Here is a 12,040-nt window from a genome sequence, read left to right on the forward strand (position 1 = left end):
TTAAAAGTGAACAGAAGGCTCCTTGTATGCCTGTTTCTAAAAAAATAAAGGCTTTTAAAAGCCATTATATAATTATAGATAACTGGTTTATGATGCTAAATTAGTTGTGAATTATCAATCATCAGAAAACTAAAAACGAACATAAATAAATAAATAAAAGAACAAATTTCAGGTTCTTAAAAAAACTCAAATACATAACTGAACAGCAAAACTACCACCATTCTAAGCCTATATAGAGTATCAGATGTAAACAGTAAAATCTGCAGTTAATAAGATTGTCAACCTGAAAAAATTCTGAATTACAAATATTTGTTTGTAAGTCCACCCTGATAAATAAATGGTGCAACTTAAGGCCATTCATTTATTCCCATGCATCCATGGAGATAAACGAATGTATCTATGGGACAAATGGATACATTTAGGGGGCATGAATGAATCCTTTTCCATGCACCCAAAGGCAAAAATTACCAGTCAGCTGTCTTATCCACTTGATGCTTCATCGAGAAAGTATTAAAAATTGCATAACATAAATAAAGCAATAAATGCAAACGAGTATTAAAAATTGCATAAAATAAATAAAGCAATAAATTCATTATTTACATGTGCTGAATTTATTAATTGAACAGAAAGGGATCACGATGAATTTTTCTGGATTAAATGAAAATCAGACAGAAGTTAAAGTAAAAGAACTGCTTCTTTACGCAAAAGAAATGATAAAAAAATGAACAAATTCTTTAAGAGAGGGCACTGGACATTAGATGCTAAATTTAGATGAAGACTATTACCAAAAGAACAATGACATGGTTTCAAACAAAGTGCATTTAGTTCTGATCATGACGATAATATGGAAATAATATTTGATAAAAATTTGGCTAAGGGGAACACTATTTAAAATTTTAAGAGCAAGAAATAATAATTATACTATCTAAGAAAAACATTCAAATGAAAACATCCTAAACCTGTTATATAAAAGGTAATAATAAATGTGATTAACAAACTATAAATGCAAAATGCATGCAAAATATTTGTTACAAATGGAGTAAAATACATGTAAATATGCCTTGCTTGTTGTGCATAGTTGCAACTTTTCCTAAAATAATATACAATATTTAAAATAAATCTTTTATATGTTTGCACAATTTTTTAAAAAATTGTTTTGGCTTTTTTTCTTTTTTTAGGCTTTAAATTTGCTTTTTTTTACTTTTATAAGTGTTTGTTAAAATTTAAATTTATTCTTATGAAACAATTACAGTAAGGAATGTAGTATTTTTTATTTTGAGAATAAATTCAATAATTTTAAATCAGAAATGATTTTATTATTTTATTTTAAAGTGTAAATATATCAAACTGTATATAATATAAAAAAATGGTCCCACAAGCTTTTTCTGTATAAATATTAATTTTTCAGTGGCCTTTTTTCAATGTTTTAATAAACAAAAATAGATTGGTATTTCAGAAATATACTTTGTTAGATTCTGAACATGGCTACTGGAAAGTTAAATATTTACAGCAGAATTGTTACTGAATACATTTAAAAGACACGATATTTAACATTTTAATATTCTTTACCAACGCGAACATATTTTTATTATTAATAACATTAACATGCCACAAAAAGTAAACAAATAAATATTTATTTAAAATAAAATAAAATAATTGCACAACTTATGCATGCATGTACAAATTTATGACAAATTAAATTCCTTCGTGACGATTTATTACCTTTTGTTTTCTCCATTTCGGAAGCTCGTTTTTTGTGTTCCCATGTACCGCCTTCTGTATCTTCATCTGAATCATATTCATACTTTACTTTACCTGTTAATTTTCTTATCTGTGCTTCTTTTTGCTTAACTTGCATCATTTCATATAGCAAACGCATCTGAAAGAGGGGGAATACATATGCAGTTACTCATGTTATACTCAATGTGCACTAAAATTATTATGAAAATGCTATTATGTTAAAAAAATAAATGAACAAACTTTTCGTTGATCTTCCAACTGCTTCCATTGTTCTGGGGTTAAATCAGTACTTCCAAACACTTGGATTGCATAGGAAACGAGACCTTGATCTAGAGCAAAGATATACATTTTATGGTATTTGAATTAGTTTAAGAGTTTAAAAACATTAAAAGATCCAACTATCACTAATAAGACCCGAATTTTACCAAGTAAATTAAAGATGTAGAGAAATAATTTAATAGCAAGTAATGCAGTAAATTTGACCAATAAGTCCATCCAGTTTAACCAAAGAAAGACACTATTTGAAGTACATTAAAAAAAAAAAAATTACTGATAAAATTATCACTTCTATGTTAGCATTCACATTTAAGTGGAATATCATCCTCTTAAGAAAATAACTTATGCAAGACTAGGTAACTGAAGCTTTTAAGATGTTTGTAATATTATTATAATACAAAAATTTACAATATTATTATAATACACAAATATTAATTACTTGTTTGCACAGATAAGAAACAAAGTGGCTATTTATTTCTTCTGAGTTCAGATAAAATAGATCATGTCAGCAATAAAATATTGCAGTTACCATCAAAGAGTGAGAGAAAATGACATCGGAATCAAATAAGGGCAAGGCTGTCAAACTCAAATTGCATGCAGACTGTATGCACAATCCACACACAACTGAGAGGGCAGTTTTTTTTTTTTTTTAAATAAAAATATAAAAGTTCTGTTAACAAAATAAAAATATTTTAAATAAATTAAAAATTTTGCTTAGTCAATATTTATGAAAACATGAATGATATTATAAGAATAATAATATCATAAAGGGGAAAAAACTCTATTTCCTATCTGAAATCTAAAGTTTGGTACTTGCAAGAGATATTTGTTCGTTACACTTTGTGATTCAACCATACTGACAGTAAGTATTTAATTCTGTGACTGACATTCCTGTAAATAATTTTAGCATGTTTATTAATCATTAAATAATTTACTTAAATTTAAACTAAAAATAAATGAATTACGAAAAATTTCTAACTTTTCAGAGAAACCTTCCCAAGTGGAACAAAATAAATAAATGCAAAAAAATTTCTTTCTCTTACTTATTAAATAAGTATAAATATATAAATAAAAATACATATTCTTGTACACAAATCATTATAAACTCTTTATATCATACTAGTGCTTGACACTGATGGTATTAAATTCAGATAAAGTTTGTAGCCACGGAAAGAAATTACTGGAAATTATCATGAACTGTACATGCTAGTCAGTCAGTTGGGTTCTTTTCTCATCACTTTTCAGCTGTGAAAAAAAAAGGGGTTAAGATGTAAATGTATTCCCAAACAAAAAAAATCATTATTCTTAGTGTGAGAATTCATAAAGGAGATTATTTATTCTTTGACAGGTGCTAATAAAAATTAATGAAATATGTATCTTGGAATCTTTGAATAATATTTCTATCACATTGTAAATTAACTAACTGCTTTGTAGGTTTTCTAGCATTTTGTTCACGCTTGTTTTTATTGAAAATGAAAATAATATAAACTTGAACTTCAAATAACTAAAACCTTGAAATTTTTGTAACACCCCATTTGCAGGAAATACATAAACAAAATATCTTTGTCTTTCTAATAAAATTGCTTCAGAGACCACATGTTTGTAATCCCTGACTATGTGAATGCAAAAAAAATTTCTTAGTTTCTGAAACTCAGGTTAGTGGAAAATCCTTATCTTGTTAAATTCACAATCATCTCAGAAGGTCTGTTTAAACACTTCAACTAATTTTCTACAAGAATACATTGCAAACGCAATGCCCAATAATAATAAAAAAATTTTTTTGCTTGAGGAAAACTCATTGTTACCTCTAACCAAAGAAATGGTTTTTGAAGCAAACAGCAACTAAAATTTCAAGTGATAACATTACTTGTAAGAATTCAGGCTTGTCATTCATTGAAACAATTTGCCATTAATATCCCTTTTGTAATTACTGCAATTTTTGTAAGTTCAGCATGCAATGACTTTTGGATAAGTCTGTGTGTGTGGGACATGCACGCACACACAGACACAGAAGGATAGTCTGTCATAAGCATTTCTTTAAATAATCCATTTAATTATTACTTTAAGCATAGAAAATTACAAAAGATACAACATGCTACAGAGAGTTTGCATCATAAAATTCTTTAAATAGCAACAAACCTTGCTGTACATAACGGGGCATCGTATTAACATCATTCTGTGAATCTGCAGGTTCCCATCTACTTTTCTTCCTCTTCTTGCCCGAGGGCTGAGCATTTGTTCTGGCCTCTTGATCTAAAATAAAAATAAGATAAAGATTTAAAATAAAACAAAAATAGGATCTTGTTAAAATGTTTCTTCAGGAGACATTTATTTGCTCTACTATTATAAGCATGAAGTAAAATCCCTGTTCAGAAATTATAAGAGAAAAACACTATCATAGTTGCCAACTTTGAAATCTTATGTACTGGGAGTTTTCCTGCTGTGCAGAAACACCATTTCAAGTGAACTTCAAACTGATTTTAATTCCCTTTACAGTCCATGAATAAAGTTACTGAACAGTCTGCAACAATAATTCTGATGTAAAAATAATATCATTAAATATTTTTAATTTTATGGTCTTTGACTAATTTCATTTTTAAATTTTCGTACACTTTTATACTGAGAAAATAACGAGTAGTGAAGGAAACCTTTTGTATTTATGAAAGTATTTTAACGCATATAGCAGTGATTCTCAACCGGTGGTTCGGCGGAGAAAAATAGGTGGTACATAAAGAAACAGAGTAATTTTTAACTATTAAAAAATTAAATACCCTAACTTCCTGTTTAAGTTTTTTTTCTCCAACACTCGTAAATTTATGCGATATGAGCTTTATTCAAGGTCACTAGCGCTCATAGAAAATAATTTATTTTTATTTTCACATATATTCTTTTAGTCATAGAAACAAAATTTGTCATAAAAAACATAAATGATGTTTTTAAAAAGGAGTAAGAGAAATGGATGTTGAATTTAACAGAAAAGAAAAATAAGTCCCTATAAAAAGATAATAGTATCTCATTAATTCTTCTATAGTTGATCGATTTATTAGCATGTCTACACTTTATGTCATCATTTCCAGCCTCATATTGCTCCTTTTAAAATTAGAATATCTTTTAAGTAGATTTGCTGTCTCTAACAGGAGGTATTTTGTCTTCTGCTGTTTTGTATTCCTTACTTTGCCAAGACTGGGCAGGCTCACAATATTGAAGAAAACCTTGCATTACCAGCAGCTAAAGATATTGTTTTAACATTTTTAAACCAAAAAAAAAAAAAAAAAGACTAATGAACTTAATAATATTCTGTTATCAAATGATACAGTAAGTCAACAAATTAGTGAAATGACAAATTCCATAAAAGAGACACATTCAAAAAATAAAACACAGTGAGTATTTTGCTTTGCAGTTGGATGAAAATACTGATGTAATGAACTTTTTCAATGTTCAATTATTAGTTTACATATGTTTCCAAGAAGATAAACAAATTGCTGAAGAGTATTTATTTGTGAATCTCTTCATGATAGAGCAACTGCAAATGAAATTTTCAAAATAATTGATAATTTTAAATCTGAGAATGATATTCCTTGGAATAAGTGCATTGCCAAATGCAGTACACAGCTTGGGCTTTAACAGGAAAACATTACATGTTATTTCTCAAATAAAGGAATTCACACCTGAAACTAAATTTACTCACTGCCCCAATTGATCGTGAAGCTTTAGTAGCCAAAACAAAGCCCGAAAACCAGAAAATCATTTTGAATCAATTTGTGAAAATTGTTATTTTTATAAAAAGCTCAGCCGTAAACTAGAGAGAATATATACATTTTATGCCAAGAAACGGGCAGTGAACACAAAATGCTTTTGTTACATTCTGGAGTAAAGTGGTTATCGAGAGGCAAAGTTTTAAATCGGCGTTTTGAACTTCGATCAGAAATTTAAATTTTCCTCTATGATTCAAAATTTGAATTGCAAAAATATTATTTAGTGAATTATGGTTTAGCATATTTAGCTGATATTATTGAAAAGTTAAATGAATTAAATTCAGGATTACAAGAACAAAGTATTAACTTGTTTACCATTAAACATAAAATAAATGCAACAATAAAAAAAATCAAGTTAATAATCAAAGAATTGGATAATAATATTTTAAGCATTTTTCCCACTTTTAGAAAGTTTTCTAACTGAAAATAATTTGAAAATGAAAGAGGAATTAGCATCCAACAATAAAAATCATTGTTTTTCACTGATAAATAATTTTAGCATGTATTTTCACAAAGATTATAAAAAAGAAAATTAGATTAGAAATCCATTTTGTTCAAATGTACCTGAAATTTTATCTTGTGAAGAAAAAGAACATTTGATAAAAATTTCCTGCGATCGACCTCTAACTGAAGATTTCAAAAATAACACACTTATGAACTATTGGCTGAATAGGAAAAAGAATATAAAGGAATTTCAAATAAAGCTATTAAATTTTTATTGCCTTTTTGCATAACTGATTTGCCTGAACAAGGAGTCTCTTTCATGTTATATTTGAAAAATAAATACAGAACAAAATTAAAAGTGGATCTAATTTATGATTAAAACTAAGTGAAATAAGAAATTGATAAATTGTCATAACATAAAGATATTGATCTGTCTTAACTCTTTCACATCAAAGTCGCCCCAAATACCCAATCATTCAGACATCGGCAGGTTTCCCCATCACGTTACTGCATTGCTCATTGATTTCAGGTGTTGATAAATGACATGCCAATCATTCTTTTGTAGCAACTAAAAAAAGTTCTGTTATTTTAACAGTAGAAAGTTTATTCTGAAAATCATTAGAGGACTAGACTATATAAGAACTAATTCAAAAACACTGGAAGGCGAGTACTGATAACTTGGTCTTGAGCAAACAACAATCAAGGCTCAGAGATCACAGTTCTTAAGTATTGTGACTATCATAATTTAAACACAGTCAAAATTATCAATAAATCACTAATGTACAATGTTTAACTCTCACTAAACAGCTGGCAGTTCTTAGCATTTTCCTCACTCCAATCAAAACAATTGGCTAACGAACAATTTTAACACTGTTTGGAAAAAGGACAGAAAATGTATTAAAAATACAACAATAAAACATGGTCTATTCAGAGCTTTGCTTCTGATAACCACACAGTAAGTGATGAGGATCATTATTACGTGGCCATTCCTTGACATATGATTGTGATTTATTGACAATCTTAACCCCAATTAAATGGCAGAGACCATAATAAAAAGGAAATATCAAGATCCCTCGTATTTGGGAACACTTGAACTATTAACATCCTTGCACTCTTCAGATTCCAAAAGTTTTTAACAAGGAACATAAGAAGTACAAACAACATACTGCCTACACACCTCGAAAATTATCATTGTTATTAAAGCATATTTTTAATCACACTGTTTACCAGGAATGGATTAGAGTGTCGCCACTGCTAGCTAGCAACACAACAACAAAGGAGATTACAGAAGCATTGTCACTTCTTTTGAAAAGTAAGACCTCAACTGGAAACTTTTGGCCATAAAAATCAATACTTTCCAAATATACTGAACACGAGGAAAACATTAATGCTAATTCTTATGGTACTACGCTGCAATATCTGTAAAGGACATTCAAAGAAAAGTACAATGGCTTATAGTCAAAGGCTATTAACTTACTATGCAACAATATATAGTCTCATGCAGCTAATGTATACACAGACACATGACATAAATTTGCACAGAAAACTGTTTGACAACTCCTTTAGAGAGACAATCTTTTTGGGGGGAGACGGGTAAGGGACCTCACAACTTTCATATCAAAACTCAGATAAGGATATAAAAGAAGATGAAAGGTAGTAAATTTATATATAGGTGGTTTAAATAAATTTATATATATATTGGATATAGGTCGTAACAAATTTACATAGGTCACATGTAGACTAATTCTAAAGAAGAATCCAAGAAATTTTTTAGAAATGTAGAATCATAAGCCTATAGTGAATGGGGCAAAATGGTAATAAGAGGAAGTTCTAATATTGAAGCATTGTTGAAGATTCTTAAATGTATTCCATTTTAAGCTAATTAAAAATTAGTTTTTAGATTGCTAAAGAATTACGTTATTTACACCATTCAGAAAATGGCATTAAAAATAAAAAAAAAAAAATCTAGATTAAAAAAAGAATCTAAACAAAGTACTGGAACATAATCAAATATCAGAGGGGGGAAAAAATTCACCTTTTTTACCAAAAGTCATCATATGGCCATCAGCTTCTGCTCGTTTCTTAGCTTCTACCAAGTCAGAAACCCTTTTTTGATACAGTTTATACATTTCCCCTTCAGGGTCATTCAAAAATCTGCAAAACAAATTATATTAAACAATATGCATTCAATATGTTATTTAACTTAAATTCTTAAATATGTAAGAATGAGTTTACAATGCATAATACCAACAATATCAAGGCTGTTCTAAAAGTTTGTGGAATGGGGACACAGAACGATTGATTATTGTCTATAAAGATTAGCCTACATCATCTTTTTCTCTTCTTTCTTTTATACAAATAAAGCGAATATACAATTGGCATTTGTTTGTGTGCTATATCATAAGTCAAATTATGATATGGATTACAATGACAGATGAAAAGATTACCAGATAAAGGATAACTGAATATTATAGCAACTTGCATAAAACTGAATTTTACATCAAATTGCATAAGAGTTACCACAGAATATTTGAGATGATAAATACATACAGTGAAAGAAGAATGGACAAATGCCTTTTAAAGAAGTCAAACACGATGTGAAAAATGAGCCTTGAAATTGGGGCACACATCAACATCCATGACCATCTGAAACACTGTGAATAGAGACCAAACATATGAAAGCATCACTAATGAAAGACAGATGTTTATCTGTTCTGAATTATTAGCTAAACTGATGTAGCAAAATGTAAAGATATTCTTAAGACGCACTTAAGAAGAATTAAGAACTTGAGAATCCTTAAGAAGCTCCATCACATTCACATAGCCAGATGCTTCCTTAACAAATGGAAAAATATTCTGAATTCTTGAGAACAATTAAAACTGATGATTTATGGGCAGACATTATGGCCATGAAATAAAGCACCTTTCCTGCATGTCCAGCATATACGAAACATAGTCAATAATAGTTTGGGAGTGACCCTCCCCAAAAAAATTTGGAGTTCCTAATTTCGAAGATATCTATAGAATAGTACTGTGGCAATAGTTTTCAGGGGGGACTACAAATACATAATGTTATTATAACATTTTGTGATTTCATTTGAAGGAAGCAATTCATGAAAAAAGACCTAAACTGCTTTATAAAAATCAATTTTGCTTTTGACACAATACCAGGATACATAATGCACAATAGATTACGGGAGTTCTGCATAAAATTAGAAGGCAGTCTTTAGATTATTCTCCATGCAGTCCACATTTTTCTAGAGTCAAAAGGATTGAAGTTTAACATGGACCAGGAAGCAAACACTGCTACTTACACTATCTTATATCTCGGAAGAAAATTATTTTCAGATTATCAGAAAACAATCTTACAAATTACAGAGCTTGGTTCAGTGGAAGACAAATTCCCCCCCCCCGTTTTATCCATCATTCATAGTGATCAACTACTATTCTTTCAATCCTATTTATGTTGCATAATCATCTATACAAAGTTTAGATTAGTGATTCCCAAAATGTCGGTCATGACCTAGCAGCAGATGAAGAAATAATGATTGGTTCACTTAAAAAAAAAATCTTAAGTTTTCTCTCTCTTGTTATGAAATTATATACAGTACAAAGTCCGAGATCCGGACGCCCCCCCCTTTTTTTTTTTGGTATGCTTTACGCATAAGCATTTGATTTCTTCTCCCCATAATAAAACATGTGGAGAGTCCCGTTTCATAATTTTACTTCGCACTAAATAGAATACCTCATTTTTTGAAGAAAATCATTTTAGCATAAATTTACCTGATCAATAATTTGGCTTGGTAGCTGCGTATCTGCTTGGTATACATCTCAACCAAAATATTCAACATAGAAACATTGCCGATTTTACACCTACCAATATTTTATATCCCTGACGGCAACATGGCGAATCATTATTTATTATATTTTGCTTTCCTTTCATCATGGCATGTTTATTAATGCATGACAATTTGAGTAATGACTTATGCAGTGATGCCTAAACAAATTTTTTAATATTGGTGATTGAATAACAAAGAGTATGGTAATCTTTTATGTTGACATTACACTAGGCAATGATTACAGATTTAAATTAAATGCGCTAAGAAATACCTAGGAGGAAAAATTCCTTTCCATACGCTAAAAATAGATTATGTTAATGATACTCATAAGCCAAAAGATTGCATTTAGTGCTACTGGAATTAAGAATACCTGATTCATTATTCAAAAAAATTCGGAACCAACGCAAGAACTCATATGGCCACACCGCACGGCAGAATTTAGGGAAAGCACGGGACCCCAAATTTAAAACTGAAGGAAGCACTTGGAAGCAGAACTTAGCACCCACAGAGACTGCATCAGGCAGTAAGATATCTAGCACTAGCCCTTAATAAGCCTACGTATCTGTGGAAATTTATTTATTCAGGACTCAGATGAGATATGAGCATGTGCAAGAAATAAATACGTTTATTTCTTGCATATATTAGTATAATAAATAACTAAACTAATATAGTTCAGGCTTAATTGTCACAATATGCGATACAAGCAAGACAATATTTAATCTTGCTTGTATTAGACTTGAACAACTTGGCTTTCATCTCCAAAAATGCATACATATCCAAATATGCATAGTGGATGCTATTAAGATAGGCTAAAATTATACTTTACTGATTCTAAGGAATTTCAGTTAATACAGAAATTTTATGAAAATTAAAGTTTGAACTTTTGATTATGTCAAAACGAGTTTCCAATACTGCAGCTGCAACTGGATCTATAAAGTGAAAGCGTGTTTTGATGTCCATTAAACAAAAAGTAGAACTGCTTCAGAAAATGGATAAAGGTATATATCTTTCTCAAAATATGTGAGGAGTATGACATAGGAAAGTCAACTGCATATGGCACAAAAAAACAGAAAAAGAATCTTTTTGTGGATTCCGACACCCCACTGTCAATGCATAACAGAAAAAATATTCGTAATGCTAAACGTGAAGATCATGACAATGTGATAACTGAATGGGTAAGACAGCGTCAAAGCAAGGGTGTGCCATTGACGGGTCCACTGCTAATGACAAAGCCAAAATATTTCATGAAGAAATGAACTTAAAAACTAAATGCACATATTTGACAGGATGGTTAACCAAATTCAAATATCGTCATGGTATAAAACAATTCAAAATTTCAGGCAAAAAAGCTTCAGCTGATATTGAAGTTGCTAAACTATTTGCAGATGAATTCATTAAACTCATTAACGAAAAGTTATCTCCAGAATAATTTTACAAAGCTGATGAAACTGGCCTTTTTTGGCAATATGTACTGCAAAATATCTTGCCAACCTTTACAGAAAAATCTCCAACTGACGTCAAAGATTCCAAAGCAAGACTAACAATTTTAACAAATGCAAATACTGCAAAAACACACAAGTGTCAACTTTTCATAATCAGGAAAAATACACGACCTCGAGCATTTAAAAGAGTAAAGATTTTCCCAGTTATATATTGTGCAAATAAAAGAGCATGGATGACACAAGAGTTAACGAATGATTGATTTAAAAATTATTTCATATCCGAGGCTTGGCAACATTTGAATTTGGTTGGTTTACCCGATGACGCAAAAATTGTCCTGATTGTGGCTGAATGTTCGGCTCATACTTCACTTAAAGTTTTAGTGAAAGATACTGTATCCATATCATTCTTTCCTCCGAATTGTACATCCATCATTCAGACTACGGATATTGGAATAGTGCACTTGCTGAAATAATTTTTATAATCCATGTTAAACTTCTTGAATAATGGCAAGACTATTAAAGAATTTAAAAAATATTTTAGCAT

General features: G+C 29.8%; 1 protein-coding gene across 2 annotated transcripts in view; it reads right to left on the reverse strand.

Annotated features, from left to right (window-relative positions):
• The window catches only part of LOC118194223 (SURP and G-patch domain-containing protein 1-like), a 118,165-nt gene that overhangs the window by 49,152 nt on the left and 56,973 nt on the right, over positions 1-12,040 (reverse strand). For both annotated transcript variants that reach the window (XM_085823861.1, XM_085823860.1), the window contains exons 6-9: positions 8,251-8,369; positions 4,156-4,269; positions 1,981-2,069; positions 1,723-1,879 (exon numbers count right to left, since the gene is read on the reverse strand). In XM_085823861.1, the coding sequence (XP_085679987.1) occupies positions 1,723-1,879; positions 1,981-2,069; positions 4,156-4,269; positions 8,251-8,369 (479 nt within the window). The remainder of the gene's footprint in view (positions 1-1,722; positions 1,880-1,980; positions 2,070-4,155; positions 4,270-8,250; positions 8,370-12,040) is intronic.

The sequence above is a fragment of the Stegodyphus dumicola genome, chromosome 9, assembly GCF_044657685.1.
Source record: "Stegodyphus dumicola isolate Sdum_Otavi_A_Nest chromosome 9, ASM4465768v1".
In the NCBI taxonomy this organism is placed as follows: domain Eukaryota; kingdom Metazoa; phylum Arthropoda; class Arachnida; order Araneae; family Eresidae; genus Stegodyphus; species Stegodyphus dumicola.